Genomic DNA, 16,779 nt, shown 5'->3' on the forward strand with positions numbered 1-16,779 from the left:
GACAATAAACCTTCAAGAGCTTTGGATAATTGAATTTTTTAGGTAGGGATAATAAAATAGATGCATAAAAGAGGAGTTTTATATAAGAAAAGGGAAGAAAAAGCACTATATGATATATTTAAAGTAGATGTGAAGAACAATTACAACCTCTAGAAATGAAAAATATCATGATTGACTATAAATTTAGTGGATGAGTTACACAGCAGACTTGACAGAGCTGAAGAGAAAATCAGTCAGTTGAAGTTTAGAGTTGAGAAAATTACTTCCCATCCCACTTGAGTGTTTCTCAGAATTGTGTGATGGAGGAGAGGCTGGCCTTTTCCTGATAGAAATCCAGGCTTTTTCAACTTTTACATATAAGAAAATTGAGAGCTAAAAAATACGAAAGTAAAGTTGAAACATGAAGGGTGGAATAGGAAGACCCATCAACAAACATTGTGAGTTGCAAAGGGAGAGAATAGTTGCAAAAGTTGTAAACATGGAGAGGCAAGAGTTAGAAAGATAAAAATTAAGAATTTTCTAAAATAGTTAAAAATACAAGATCTTATGATGAAGGAGCATATTTAATATAGAGTACAGTAAGTAGATGGAATGATGGCAGATAGGTGGATAGAAGAAAGACTAAAAGGTGAATGGAAGCAGCTGAGCCATTTCAGATGCTATGTAAGAATCTTGTCAACCTTCCCTTGTTCCTACTGCAGGAGGAGGAATGTGAGGGAAGATTCAGTTCACTCCCTGGCAGCTAAAACTACCCAAGCTGGCTATTTTGGGTAATAAGTAAATAAGCTGAGGTTTTCTGGATGGAATAGTTTCACTTTCCTTCAATGAGCAGGTTCAAGTTATAACTGCCCAGCTGTTGGTAATCAGATCACCTTCCATCACAGTCCGGAGTGACTACTACTACTGTCACTGGTTGCCCTGCCTAAGGGCAGTGAGTACTGGATATTGTGCCACAGGTATAGAAATTCAACTCTTGGGAAATGTGTTTTACCTCCCATTTTCATATTGCCTAGAATGGCCTACAGACCACTGTTTACGAATGATGACAAAGTCCAAGTTAAGTTTAAACTGAGGGTTCTAGTGTGATTACTTTGCATCACGTTACTCACTAACAACCGCAGCATTTATTGTGGGTACGTGGGTGAGTGTGTGTAGATTTTACCATCACTGTACACATGCTTTTGTGCAAGGGTTTTTTTTGTTTGTTTCTTTTGTTTGTTTTTTGCGGTATTTGTGCAAGTTTTGAACGTAAAAAAAGTACAATCTCATGTTTGTTTTCCAGAATGTTTGCCAGACACTGTGGTGCTCTGTGAAAGGCTTTTGTCGCTCCAAGCTGGACGCTGCTGCAGACGGGACGCGATGTGGTGAGAAGAAGGTGACGTGTCCGTGACGTGTCAGTGATGTGAGGAAGGAAGGTGGTGGGTGAAGGGCTTAGCATTCTTGGAGAGAGCAGAGGAGAAGGCCCTGGAGAGCAACTGCCTCTGGGTGAAGGCAGATCATCACGCAGTCAGACTTGCCAAAGGAAAGGATTCCACTTCCGCAACTCCTTTTGAGCCTTCACTGGAAACAAGTAGTCAGGGAGAGAGGGCCACGCTCCAATTATAAAACATCTGGCCCATCTTTTCCCGATGACTTTCCGTGGAGTTTGTGGTCAGTAACATCTGCTGGGCTTATCAACCTTCATTTTGACATTTTTCCCCCCTCCATATTGAACATTGGGAAGGACAAGCCAGTGGGTTCTTCTTTCCAAAGATGCTGTATTTAGACCACTTGTTATCTTCTTTCTCATCATCTGACCTGCATTTCTTGAAGTCCTACGCACCTTACTAAGCAGGAAAGCCATACACCCAAGAACTCAGAGATGTTAGATATCCTCCAGACTACCTAAGAACAGGGTAATGCATGCTGCTCAACAACACCATTTGGGTTCATTGTGGGCCTAGGATTTATGTGTTTAGTGGGTGTCTTTACACAGCTTGAGTGTGGCATGACCCATCACTGAGATTACAGAGCTTGATCAGAATACACAGTGACCAGAAATAATGAGAAAGAGGAGGCCAGCAGATGAAACATGCCCAGATCCTCCAGGAAAATGTGGCCATTTCTAACAACCAACTTGCATTTCTTGTTTCCCTTTTCCTGTGTCCACCCTCCTAAACTGGTAGTTGTTGAAGGATTCCCTTGAAGAGGGAGAGAGTGGACTTTTTCCTGAGCCACTTGAAACACCAGAACTGGAAAGAATGGGTAGAGTTATAGGAAAGCAGAAATTTTTCTTGATGCCTAACTTCAGCTTCTTAACAACTTGTGTTTTCTGGCAATGAGTGGACATTTTGCAGGAGGATGTTATCTGCTGCAAACATTAAATACCCATAGAGGCTATAGAGAAGTGTTATCACAGTGCCAGTCTGCAAAATGTTTGTTATCTTCAACAAGATAAGAAGCTTGCACCAGAAAGGAAATCAATTACGTTACTGAACAACTATATTACTAAGCATATTCAGCTGACATGCTTTTCATGGCGAGACTTCCTCAGTGAAGGAAGCGGTGTGTTGATTTACTTCTGGGGTGCAATCTGTCAGTCACACTTTGAGTAACACTCCTGCATTCACTGCAACTAGGCACTGTAAAGTTCCCTTTAATTCCTGAAAGACTCTGATTCTAAAACCCAAGACTCTTGGGGGAAATTCTTTTATGAGGCTCTCTTTGTGCTACATCTGATGTGTGACTTGTAGGAAGTCTGCTTGCTCTGGGAGAACTGGGTTTAGACTGCTAGGTTTCCTGACTCAGCTTACTATGGGAACCTTCCTGACTTATGCATCTCCTGCCTTTTCCCTTTCCAGTGGTGTATGGCTGGCAAGTGTATCACAGTGGGCAAGAAACCAGAGAGTATTCCCGGAGGCTGGGGCCGCTGGTCACCCTGGTCCCACTGTTCCAGGACCTGTGGAGCTGGAGCCCAGAGTGCAGAGAGGCTCTGCAACAACCCTGAGTAAGTCCAGCCAAAGATATTTCCCTTCCTTCCATGAGCACTGGGAGACTAGTCGTGGACAGCACGACTTCAGTGACCCCAGGCCTCCTGAGGGAAATCAGGTATGTTCCCAAAGATGAAAGGGAGCCAGGAGGAAGATTCATAGAGTGTGAAAAAAAAGGTGGTTCTTTTTGGCTTTGTTTCATTTTGGCTTGGCACTGGAGTTTTACTAGAACTTACTAGTTCTTACTAGAACTTGGGTAAGTAAGCTGATTCCATCATTTGGAGAAATAAGCAAATTTTTTTTTAAAGTAAAATCTATGTGAAAGACTTTAGGAGATTACACAATTAAATCCTTCTAAATAACCGCATTCTATCAGTGGGGATTAGTTAGACCCAATTTTGCTGATAAGATGGCAGCTTTCTTTCCATCATAATGAATGTACAATTTTATAAAAATATTCTTCTTCCCTTAGGTGACTAATTAAATAGCTAGGCACATTTTTTGAGGATAATTATTTTTAATGTTTTAGATTAGGATTTTGTAAACCTCAGAGTTCCATATTAGCCTGTCAAGGATTCCATAGACGTTATTTCACAAGTGGCTTTCAATTTTTTAATCAAATTGCTTAATTTTTTCATATTTTAAGTTTGTATAATGATATTATATATTTCCTTGATTTCCAAATATATATTACATTCTTAATTTCATTATTTCTCAGTATTCTAGTTCCCAAGTATAATTTTTAAAAAGTGTATATACAATGCCTCCTGTAAGTAGAAAATGTATTAAACTTCTTTTACCTAGATTTACATTAGTCTGCATTAAAGAGTAAGAGTCACATTCTTTAAAAGTGATAAATATGGTTATAATTCTCTCAGTGTTTCAGTTCCAAATCTTACTTCTCCTTTTTATAATAAATATATTTCTATATATATATGCATGTATGTATAGATGTATATAAATATATACATATAAACTATATATATATATAAAATTTATCCTAGGGGTTAATAAATTAACATCTATGAAGAGTTTAACATAATATCTACTACATAAAATTGTCAGTAAATGATAGTTATTATGTTATCTTTACCATCTCCCATGCATATAAGTAAGTGTACATTTGAGGAATTTGGGCAAAATTGTTTTAAAATCTTACCTTTTGTTTAAATACAAAGTTCCTGTGACTTCAAAAATTCAAAACCAGAAATCCCTTAAAAAGTATTTTTACAGAATATCTTTATAGTTTGTTTCAATGTGATCAGAAAAGTGATTTCCATTTCAGAGATCAGGAAATACAGGTGATTTGTTCTAGGACCCATTGTCAGTGTTCTGTATCAGCCACTACCCAGTCCGTAGCCTTCCTGGGAGGATGGTCAGTGATCCATGGTTCTCAGAAAAGGGACATCCTTGTTGGGGAAATGAAAGATGATCCTCTAACTTGGCTTCAGGGGGAAAAAATAGTCCCAACTCCCATCTCAGAGGCTACAGTTTGTCTTAGAGTCTCCTTGGATGAGTGACCATGTCTGATCTCAGTAGCTGGTTTGCTTAAGTTCATTGAGAACCATAGCAATGGAAACACAGTAACAGATTCAGTTCTGTGATTCAGGTCACAGACTCAGGTCAGTGCATCCTTGATGTGTTATCAGTCAGCTGTCTAGTGAGAACCCAGCAGGGCTTGGCTCACAAAAGGCTCTTGCATGGAAATGACTTGGAGAGGTGCCAAGTCATAGAGTGTCACTCCATCGTCACAGATAGGAAGCCAGCCTACCCTCAACTCTCAAGGACAATTCTTAGTCCCGCTTACAGGGAGTTAATGAATGTGAACTGCCTTGGTCAAAGAATTATCTTTGGGTGTGATAAATGCAGGAAGTGCCTACAGTAGGATAATAAAGTGTCATTTAAGAGGAGAAGGAGATTACTTAAGGCAGGAATTCAGGAAGAATTCATGATGGAGATGGAGATAGCATTTATTGGTCCTTAAAGCACAGGCAGTATGTAGATGTTTAGAGACTTAAGAGAGCAGAAATCTATCTAGAAGCACAGAAAAAATAAAAGCAAATAAGTCAGCCTGTATCATGGGAGCAGTGTGCAAATGAGGAGGAGTGTGGGAAGAAAAGTTTTTCAGGTGAGGTAAGTCAGTATCATGAGGGCCTTGGATGCCAAGCTCAAGAGGCTAGACTGGATTCTGAGGCCATGGGGTGCCGTTAAAGATTTTTAAACAGGAAACTAAAATAATTAAAGCAATCATAAAAATTAGCCAGAGAAGAGTGTGTACAGTAGGTTAAATGAGGAAGAAGAGGGCAGACAGGAATGGAGATAAGGGGTGAACTAGTTTGGTGATTGTGGGAATGAAAAGGAGGAAATAGAAAGTCACAACTGATGACCAGGCAACTAATTGACCATGGGGTCAAACTATTTCAAAACAGGCAACTATATACTTGGGACTGAATGTTCATGGGCAACAGCAAAAATGTGGGAAATTTGAAGAATTTATTCAAACGGTGAGTTTTGAGGCTAGAGAGGGACAAGGTTTGGCAAGGAAGGGGCATGGCCAGATGCCAGAGGATTTTTAAAAGAAAATGCTGGCCTTTAAGGAAATTAAAGAAGAGTTTGTGTGTTTCATGTGTAGACCAAAGTTTGGAGGGAAGTACTGCACTGGAGAAAGAAAACGCTATCGCTTGTGCAACATTCACCCCTGTCGCCCGGATACACCAACATTTCGGCAGATGCAGTGCAGTGAGTTTGACACTGTTCCCTACAAGAATGAATTCTACCACTGGTTTCCAGTTTTTAATCCAGGTAAGGAGCTATGAGAGTATATTCCAGATCTAAGACTACAGCCATTATCAGAAAGCATTTATCTGTCAGGGTACCTGTGATGCCTTGCAAAGTTCAACAAGAAGAGAATAGTGTCATCAAGAGTTTTATATTTTAGGAGGTGGAGACACTGACCTGGTTAAGTGGATCAGTAAATGTTGAAGGTGAATATTCCGACTCCATGCTGAGCTATATTGGAGATAAAAGAGAAGTTTATCAAACATGATGGCTCACTTCAAAACAGCTGAGGTGCAACTAAGCAATAAGTGGAGCTTGTAGGGATTCAGAAACTAATCACTGATGAAAGTGCTGGTTGATGAGCATGTGGAACTGAATGTAATTTTGGCAGAAATTCAGAAAAGATGATCATTATGGTTTTGGAGTAATTTCAAAGAAGTCTTCCAAGGAAGTAGTTGATGATTCTTAAGCATGAGTAGTCTTTCTCTTGGCATAAGGGAGGGGGAAGGCATTCAAAATAGAGTCATCAATTCCAAGTGAGAGGAGAAAAGCACAAGGAAAGACAAGATGGTAGAAAATGAATGAGAAACTTGATCAGAAATGAATAAAAGCCAGCTCTGGGCCAGAAATCAACATTTTGTAATGTATAGGACAGTATAAGAAGGGTAAAAAGTAAAATCAGGCATCTAAAGGATGCATATCAGAGGATGGGGGCTCTCCAAACAGCAGCAGCTTTGGCAGTGCTTCCCTTGAATCAGCACCAGTGACACATTCTCTATTGAAAATGAGGAAGAATCATTGACTGTTAGCTATAGATTAGCCTCAAAGAGTATCTGTGCTATTTGTTATTCAAATAGAGAATGAAAGAAAGATTTTCATGAGTTAAGGAGATTTGAGACAAGGTAGTGAAAAGTAACCACATTTTTTGTGATTATTCAGTTTCTGAAATGCAGCATGATAGAACAGAAGAGGACTTGTAGATGTCAGCCAATGAATGAAAAGTACATATTTGGACTGTTAGAAAAATGCTATAGTCAATTGCTTTTGGAAAAAATAGTGCTTTTCCTTCTTTGTGTCTCCAAAATACCCTGATGGCTGTTTGTCATGGGCAACGTCTGCTCCTTGTCGCCTGTTGTTTAGCATCATTCATGCTCTAGGGGAGTGAGTCATTTGGTTTTTGGTGCAATTTTACTTTATGATCCAAGTACTCAAATACAGGAAAGCTCGTGTATATACTCATATGGGTGCAAAAAAAAAAAAAAGATAGTTATGAAAGGTGTAGCCCAGTTGGTACTACCTATACCTGTATTTTGGACATTCTGTTTTGTTGGAACTAGTTGAGTCAGTAGTACTATAGACTCTGAATGAGCACTCTTCCAGGACTAAAATGGCATAGCTGCCTCAGTGTTGTGACAGGTGCTTAGTTTGGGATACCCACACCTGCCAGAGTCAGGGTTGAATTTGTGTCTGCTGCACTCTGATGGCTCAAGTAGCTATACTTATAATTAAAGATTTGGTTCAGCTTGACTTTTCATTGATTTACAAGCATTTATCGTGTGCCCACTTTTTGCATAGCCTAGCAATAGGTATTAAAGAAATGAGAGCTATAAAAGTAGACACAGATTTCACTCACTTTGGAGTGATCAGTTTGCATCTGTATTGAGGCTGTATAAACCATGTGAGGGAATTTAGCTGAGTGCCATCTGCTTGACTCACCATCTACCTGGGCTGTAAGCCTCCATTCTCCATCTCAGGGGTTTTCTTACAGGCTCCTGTGCTATTATTTGAGCATAATGACTTACCTGCTAACCCAAGTAACTACCACCTTGAGCAACACACTGATTTCTTTCCCCCATCAACCTCTATCCTACAGAGCTGCTATTTTCTTAGTTCTGGGCATCCCGGGTGACAGCAGTGTGGCATTCATGGCAACAACTCTGTGCAGAACACTTAATCTGTGCCAGTCATTGAGCACTTTACACCCTCCCAGCCTTTCCTTAGAAGCCACCAGAGGATAAACTAACTTACAGCAGAGTTTTCTACCAACTCAGTAGACAGTGTTAAGTGTCTTAGTAAGTGACCTTTGGCAGATTTGCTAAGTAGCCAATGATAGAAGAAGAATCATAGATTCAAACATTTGGAATAAGCATAGAATCTCCATCAAACCTTGTAGTTTTCACACTCTGTTCCAGGGCTTCCAAAAATGTTTGATTCTATTATAATTTCATTTTCCAAAAGAAATAATTTAAACTATTTTTAAAAGTGCAATAAAGAACAATGCTTACACTCAAAAACAGTATATGAGTTTTAACATATCAAAAAACACCAATACATTAACTTACACAAATTAATTGGTTTTCTACAGACCTTAGAATAAAAGTCTCCCATCAACACAATTTAACTGAGAAATGTCCTGAGATTACAGGTCAAGTTGTTCTAAACTGTTATCATTTACAGCTGTTTGTGTGAGTCAAGATTTTTCAATGCTGTACAAACGAAAAAACCCACAGAAAAAAATTAGGTGCTGCAGCCATATGTCTGTAACTGCCATCTGTAAACTTGATTTCAAAATTTTCTGTTCATCTTAATAGTCTCTTTTGATCCCACTGAACTATTTTTAAGCATTATGTACTTGAACTTATAAAATTTCTGCTTAATAAAGTCCTGATTTTTATCTACTTTATTTGCAAGATCTTGATGAAAGAAAAATAATTCTTCTGCCTAAAGTGTTTGAAAACTACTAATTTAAATCAACTTACTTTCCAATATAGGCATTTCCTTTACCAACACTCCTGGCAAAAAAAAAAAAAAGGCAGCCAAACTCCACTTGATCATATTCATGGAAGCACCTGTGTGAAGAGCTGAGTCTATACATTTTCTCACTTACCCCCATCCCCATCCTTCAGAGATGAAGAAACATAGTCTCAGAGAGGACAGTAACTTATTCAGGGTTATAGTGTCTTATATAATGGAGCTGGAATTGAAGAATACCGTCTGTTTGATTAGGAAGCTGAGATACTTATACTAACTTATATTCCTAGGGACTTGATTAGCCTATGTGAATAGAAATATGTTTACATCCTGCATCATCTATTAGGAAATGGCCAGAACCTGATCTTGGTGCCATCACTTTCTTGGAATCTCTTCCTTTTTGGATGTTTTTCTCAGAACCCCCAAATAACTCCTCATTAAGGCTAATTTTTTAGTTGTTGCTTCTGAATATTTCAGCCCTATCAATGCTTGTTGCCAGTGAGGTTTCCAGCATATATGGAAGGTCTGACCTGAGGTCAGACAACAGTCTGCTCCTCCTGGGATAGGATCCTTCAGGGACATCTGTAAGGAATTGTTGCAATTGCACTCCCTAGGAAAGAGACTCTAAGACAGATACTAGCGTGTGGGAAGTTCAACAGGTGCAGAAGGAGAGGGAAGGAAGAGGGGTTGGGCGGGGGGAGAAGCTGGGGTGCAGAGCACAGTCTCAGCAGAGGGCTTCTCCACCCCTCGGGAAGCTCTACAGCTCAAAGGACTTTCAGAGTTGCTGCAGTTGAGGTGGGGCAGCCAGTCCTTGAAGCCCCACGTGGCCCAGACGTTGGGTGTGGTCTGCCTCAGGAAGGAGTGAGTGTCCTTGGGCAAGGAAGCTCTCTTAGGCCAAGGTGACAACTGAGGGCCAATGCTGGCAGCACTCCCAGGAGCTGGACACCTGGGAGGACCTGGGCGCCGTGCATAGAGTTTATTACAGGAGTACTTGGTGTTTAGAAAGAAACAGCCTTTAAAGAGAGTGTCATTGCGGGGAGCAACCTGGGAGATCTTCTAGCCAGAAGCCTCTCATTTCACAGACTAGGAATCTGTGGCTTCAGGAGGGAAAATGATGGAATAATAAGGATGATGTTTGCAGACACCCCAAAGCCATTCACAACCCCTTCACTATCCTCTACAAGAGAAGAGGGAAAGCTAGAAGACTTGCTAAACTGTATTCCAGGGAGCCCCAGTTCCAACCAAAGAGATAAAGATGGCAGCTTCACTGGGTCAGGCTTCTGGGAAGGATTTTAGATGGTACTGACCAAGCTGCCCTCGGCCCCCTGCCTTTCTGCCTTTCACTCTGCCCTCTTGCTGCCTGGGGTACACCAGTCCTATCGCAACCATGCTGAGACGGCTGAGAGGAAGACAGAAGGAGTATAGCCCTTGGATTTCTTGTTATGTGGGAAAAATAAATTCCAGTCCGTTTAAAACAGGGAAGCGACATTTTTTTTCTGTTTTTTCTTTTTTTTTTTTTTTTTTTTGCTACTTGCAACGAAACTCACTTCTAACTGATAACGAGAACAGGTTATATTAAACTTATATCAGTATCTGTTCTGTGTAGGTACTTACACTCAACACTTTGTATGCATTTCCCTAATTTTATCTCCACAAGAAAATCCTACATGGAAATTTAAGGTTTTGATCTAATTCTTATGGGTATGCTAATAGATTTAGAGAATGAGTAACTTCTTAAACTCAGACTGTACAATAAAGCCAAGAGTTAGCCCTGGCCTGACTCTGCAGACTAAATATTGACCATAGAAACAGAGACTGGGATAGACCCATTACCTTAAGAACAAATGCATTGAATTTTGAATTTTACCTAAGATGATGTTCATGTTTTTTTTAAAAAATAGATGATTTTATGGCCAAGGAGCTCTAGTGGGAGGAGAAGAGCCCCAAAAACTGTTGGTATTATGACAAATGCTAGGTTTATTAAACTTATGTATCTTGCCTTTTGAAATCAATTTTTTAAACATTTAAGCATTCTGACAAAATTATTACGTTTAGTAAACAATTTATAATAAGTTGCAATTCCAAATTTAGTGTCACAGTTCCTAACCATTTTAACTAAAAGACAGAACATAAACGTACAGTAAATAGCCAACATTGCTACATTTAGCGTAGTCTAAAACATCAATGAAGTGGGTTTAATTCATTTTTAACAATTCTATTCCTGTTTTCATACCTTTCTATAGTTATGGTAGAATATATTAATTTTAATGCCTTCTTATGTTTGCTGTATATTTTGATATATTTGGAGATTGCAATATTACCTTATCAGAAAGTAAAAAACATACTATTTTAGACCAGCCGAAGTTACAGAGTTTTGGTAATTATTTGACTGATTTTTGGTTGGGTTTTTGGTCAGGACTTCTTGTTTGGTTTTGTTTTTGTTTATTTGTTTTCCCTCAAGCTGATCTGAGCCTGGTCATTAAACTGGGCTTCTTTTTTAAGTTAAATGTTACTTATTAAAGCAATAAAACATTTTTAAGTTATGCCTTTTGCTTAAGGTTTAGTATTTCTTAAAATCTGGCAAGGAACCGCACACAGTCCAATCAGACTTCACTTACAAGGCACAAGTTCAGACGTAAAATTATTAAGAGTTTTAAGACAGTGACAACAGAGCATTCAACCAAGTGTGAGGCCCAGGGTGACGGCACAGGACTCACACCCAAGGAGTCCTGCATGTAAATGGATTTTAGAAACTAGATATTTTTAAATGGTGAAACTCAAATTGCAATCTACTCACAGAACATGAAACGCACTCAAATTTTTCCTTGACCTAAGAAATAATTTTTATCCTTCTTAGCAAGTTTTAGCTTTCGCTTCTAACGATCACTTCGTAAGATCATTATCCAAAAATGTTGGGCCGCCCCATTTTAGCAGAATTGAAAATTCAGCCTTCGATTCAGTGAGTTCATTCAGTTCCCTAAGCTTCCTTTGAGAGGATTAATCAGACAGTGCAAGGGGAAAGTTCACCAGTCCATTAGTTTTAGAATTTTCACTCAGCTGAAAAAATGGATTGAAAAGCTAGAAGAAAAAAATCCCACGAGCCCGACGAAAGGATGTGTCTAGGCAGATGAGTGTACCTGAGACGGTGAAACACTCAACTCTGTGGTTGTTATGGAACCGATGAGGTTGGTATCTGGGAGAGAGACTCTCTGATAGTCGAGTTGACCTTTGAGAACTAAGACCATCCGTTGCTCCTCCTGCCTCTTGGGGCAGCGCCCTGTGTCACAGGCCCACCTAATGACATACCCAGAGCGCCAGGAAAGCCAGAGAGGCCAGACGAAAGGGCAGGGAAGCAGGACTTCAGAGTCCACCTTGTAAACTGCTTCAGTAGCCCTGAACCTTCAATTCACAATGGCCGCTTTCGAGCACAGCGTTCCTTCTGGCCTTGGGCACGCCTGTGGGTCGTAGGTGCGCAGGCGCTGGGGGTCACAGCAGCAGGTGTGTGTGCTGCTGTTGTTTTCAGCACAGATTATTTACTAGGTGTCCCTAAGACTCCATAGACCACTGTACTTACATTCCCTAGAAATCTGTTTCTTCCTTACTTCAGTTAGCCTGTCTAATCTTGAAGGATGTACAAATCCAGTATCACAGAAGCAAGATAAAGGGAAGTTTCAAAATGAGGGCCTCTCCTCATAGAGGTGTGTCATGATTATCACAGGGGTCTCCTTGGCCCTCCTTTGAGGGCCAAGACATTATTTATAAATTGAATATATGCTGCTTATAAAAATACAAGTGTGTACAATAGAGTGAAATAAAAATAGATTCTTCTTAGCCCACCCACACTTATCCCTCAGAGGCGAGCGTTGTTAGCTGCAGGTTTCCATTTGCGCACAAGTGGACTCATACTTTGCCAGTTCTGCAACTTTTTGACTCACGGAGCAGAACACCATGGCATTACGGCTCACCTCATTCCTCTTAGTGACTGCATAGCCTTCCATTATGTAAATGCAATTTAAGTCATTTGTCCGTTTCTTCCTGGATAAAAAGTTAATTGCTGCAATGAACATCCTTGACCTCTGTCACTGAGGTCAAGGTTCATTTTTATGAATGAGTTGATAATCTCTTAGGATCAAGTTGATCTCTTTGCCATCTGGTCCAAAGGTTTCTCCCTAACAGTATCTATCACTACCATGTCAGTTAATTAGTAAACATGGGTTAAGAGCCTTTGCTGAGTGTAATGATCTGCTGGTATTCATTAGGAAAGGTTAATGGTAATAACTACCACATTAAAACAACCAGATACCTTATTAGAGGTTTCAGTGTGCTATCCTCTGACAGTCGCCTCTGTGCAGAGACCAAAAAGGCCTTGGGCAAGATGTAAGAGTCGGGACTGGGATCTGAACCCCTATGCATCTAACTCCAACGCTCATGTGAAGGAGAGCCTCCTCCTATGCTTTTCAGTCCTCACCAATGTGTGTCTGTTTCTTCCTTCTCACACTGTGGGCGCCAGTAGCAGCTGATCAATGTGCAGATGACTGGGGTGCCCTTGAGGACATCGCAGTTTGGTTGAGGAGCTTGTAAAATCCATAGTCTTGGAAGCATAGAGCCGGGAGGACCTCAGTAGGCATTGTACCAGCTTTGAACCAGGTTCATAGTCACAGAAAAGGAAAGTCATGGAACCACCTACTGACCTAGCAGGATATGGAATTCTTTATGCTAAACTGGCAAGACAGCGATTATTTAGAAAATGGTAAAACAAAGCACGAAATCAGTGCAGAATTGATTAGAAATGGCACAATGGAATAATCTGAAGGAGAAGAGGATATTTCAGGAAAAATCAGTATATGTGTGGGAAAGAGAATTGAGCCAGCTTTTGACTGCTCTGAAAGAAGGTTGGAATGATAGAAGCACAGCTTATGGGGTAACTGCCAGGACCTTTAGAATTCACCAGGTCATGATAAGGAGGTGAAATCAGCAACAATAACCACTGTCATTTGTCAAGCACTTACTGTATACCAGGTACCACGCTGAGTGCTTGACGTACAGTCTCTGTCTTAATCCTCACTACTAATTACCCTGCAAGGTAGGTATTATTATCCCCATTTTTCAGATGAGGAAACTGAGTCACAGAAAGGTTAAGTAACTTTCTCAAGGTAATATTAGACGTTCATGAGCTAGAATCTGCTACATCTGCTCTCTATAGAAGTAATGGCTTTTACATCTGCTCTCTAAGAAGTAATGGCTTTTACATCTGCTCTCTATAGAAGTAATGGCTCCAGAGGCTAAAGATTCTCACCATATTTAAGACCCATGAAAGATTATTAAAATGGAGTCCAGTGGGTATTCTACCAAGTTTGCTTCTCAGATATGATCCATGAATAAATGCATTGCCTAATAACATGAAGAGTGGTTACTTTAAATATCTCATCAAAGCATTTGTTTTTTGTTAAAAATAATTCTGTGCCTGTAGGTTAGGAGTTAATAGCATGAGCTCTAAGCTAAACCATCAGCTTTCTACTGTACCACTCATACTGTGAGATCTTGGAAAACTTAATCTCTCTGCGCCTAAATTTTCTCTTCTAAATGGGGATAATAAAAGAACTAACATCATAGGGTAGTTGTGATGGTTAAAATGAAATCAGATAACCACTGCAAAGCACAAGAAGATCTGGAAAATAACGTCAAGTAATACATTGGCTGTTATTTGAACAAAGCAACTTTCCCTTAGCTCACTAAATAAACAAGACTAGCAAAAGCCTCTGGGTAGTTTCATCCTTCAGGGAGGGAGTCAAACAGCACAAGCCCAGAGGGAGTAAAACTAAGGTAGACATTGGAACTTGACCATTCTGGAATTCAGTGCAATGCTTGCCTTTGGATGGGGGTTTACTTGCTGTGAGGACCCGTTTTTACAACCCTGAGAGTGAATGCCTTCTTAGAATTCACACCCTCAGGCACCTCTAGTCACAGCCCTCCCCAGCAGGCTGGAACAGGTAATTCCTTTAGAAAAGCTCCAGAATAATTCAGGGCTGCTTCATCTTTGTGCTTCATGTGTCCAAATAGAAAATCTCAAATCTAAATTCTAAAGCTCAAATCAAAGCTTTTGAAAAAGTGTTTCCCCCGCCTCCATCCTTCTACTTGTTGTTTCCTGAAATGATTCCCTGGACTCAGCACACCTGGATGGATGCTCTCGTCTCTCAGAGAGCAGAATTGCTCCCAGGTGGCTCCCTCTAAGCACTTCTATTCAAGTTCAGGCAGTCACAGGGCTAATCATGCTGCCGGGCATGAAGATTTACAGTAGGACTGAATTATGCCTTGTCTCCGGGGTCTGCTGGCCCTTTTCCGACGGCACTTTGTGATCTCGCCAGCTCATTTTAACTTTATTCATTTTCTCAGACAACTTATCCACTGCAGTTTATATAAAATCAGTTGGTATTCTTTATTTGCGTTTACCTTTCTCCTTTAAGTTTTAAACAGATGCTTTAGAGATTGTCTCAAGTTCCTCCAGAGTTTTAGTGTTTGAGTTTTACTCTGTTATATTTGTGTAAGCTGTACACTTTCTTTACCACATGGACCATTGCATCCTTGAGCAGCCCTACCTAGAGCTGTGCACGTTGGCCTTGCATTTGGGGCCCATCCACCCTGAGGTGGGTCCGAAGCAAACGGCCTTACGGGTGGTCTCCTTGAGCCCTCAGCTGGTCACACCACCAAGAAACTTAACAGCCCTTCCCCCAGTAAACAGACCCAGAAGAGATCCCAAAAGGATCTTTCTGAAGAGGATATTCTCAAATTTTTCACTTAAGAAGAAGACGTAATATTCAAGGAAAATTAGCTATTTGAATTCTTATCATATACAGATATTACCTGTTAAAATTTTTAGGACAATTTATGTTTTAAAAGTTACCTCTTTTTCTGGTTATTCAAAGTACCTACGTATAGATACACATTTTATTAAGTAAATCTTTAGAACGATTCTGTGCAGGAGATCACTCACCAGGGAACAGAAAATTGAACCTTAGAATGGATTCAGTGCAGGACCCAGCATGATGGGATGGACCACTATGATAAGCAAGGTGGCTTCTGCTTTAGCAAAACAGCCGATCTTTTGTTTCTCTGTGGTTGTAAACCTATGTCCAAGGACTTCTTGGACTTGAGAACAAGGGAGAATATTTGTTGGGGGTGGTTTATGATAGTGGCAGTGGTGTTAGTAATGAGCTGGCCCCATGGGAGCATGTCCCCTGGTGGTCTGCTTACTTTGCTGCAAAATACCAGGCAAACATGATGCTTGTCTGGAGTCCTGCGTCACTGGTTGCTATGACTTATTTTCTAGGTTAACCCCAGATGCTCACTGCCTTATTTTTATAAGCACAGTTCAACATGGGATTGAAAGGTCTCATCATTTGTAACAAAAGGCATAGCATTTTAAAGCAATCTTCCCAGTTTAATTTGTTGTAAAACGCTTTAAAAGAAAGAAGCCTGCACTACAGCATGTGTCACAGAAAGGGAAAAGATGGGAATCTCCAGATAAATGACACTTGGGGATTCATACATACAAAATCCTGGGGGAAGGGTGCTGAGCAAGAAAGCTAACTTGCAAGGATTTGTCTCTTTTTCACTTCAGCACGTCCTTGTGAGCTCTACTGCCGACCCATAGATGGCCAGTTTTCCGAGAAAATGCTGGATGCTGTCACTGATGGTACCCCTTGCTTTGAAGGCGGCAACAGCAGAAATGTCTGTATTAATGGCATATGTAAGGTATTGGGTATGTTTCCTTAATCTACAACTTTATAAAACCGTGATTTTTATTAATTCGGGAAGTCAGATGTGCTAATCTTTTGCTTTCGCGGTACTTGCATGTGGTCTGGTATTTTTATATGGTCTGTGAGACAAGACTCTTCAGTGTTTATCAAAAATCACAGTTAAGAACTGAATGTCCTCCTGCTGTCATCTTCATTTCTTGATCTGTTGATGTGCTCTGTGATATTATTTTAGGCGTGAAGCTGGGTCAAGTTGAAGAAGAACCAAATTAAAGGAGGAATTACTAGGAAAAGGCAACTCAGATTATTTCAGTGGTATTGAATTGTTTGTTGGTTACTTGCCAACAGAGTTAGTTAAATTTGAGGAAAAACTGAAATTAATAATTGTATAGTGTTTTTCACAGAGCATTTTGACATTTCATTCTCAATTGATCACCAACATGAGGTCTTCTGATTTCGATTTAACTTTTTCACATTGACTCCATTAAAAAATTGACTCCAATTAAAAAATTCTGCCCAGGGCTTCC

The 16,779-nt window shown here is 40.1% G+C and overlaps 1 protein-coding gene across 1 annotated transcript in view; it reads left to right on the forward strand.

The window, feature by feature from the left end:
* ADAMTS12 (ADAM metallopeptidase with thrombospondin type 1 motif 12) overlaps window positions 1-16,779 on the forward strand; it is a 378,709-nt gene that overhangs the window by 242,885 nt on the left and 119,045 nt on the right. Inside the window, exons 10-13 of the mRNA XM_060009627.1 lie at window positions 1,283-1,375; window positions 2,841-2,986; window positions 5,602-5,771; window positions 16,117-16,250. Of these exons, the coding sequence (XP_059865610.1) occupies window positions 1,283-1,375; window positions 2,841-2,986; window positions 5,602-5,771; window positions 16,117-16,250 (543 nt within the window). The remainder of the gene's footprint in view (window positions 1-1,282; window positions 1,376-2,840; window positions 2,987-5,601; window positions 5,772-16,116; window positions 16,251-16,779) is intronic.

The sequence above is a fragment of the Delphinus delphis genome, chromosome 3 (genome assembly GCF_949987515.2).
Source record: "Delphinus delphis chromosome 3, mDelDel1.2, whole genome shotgun sequence".
Taxonomy (NCBI): Eukaryota; Metazoa; Chordata; class Mammalia; order Artiodactyla; family Delphinidae; genus Delphinus; species Delphinus delphis.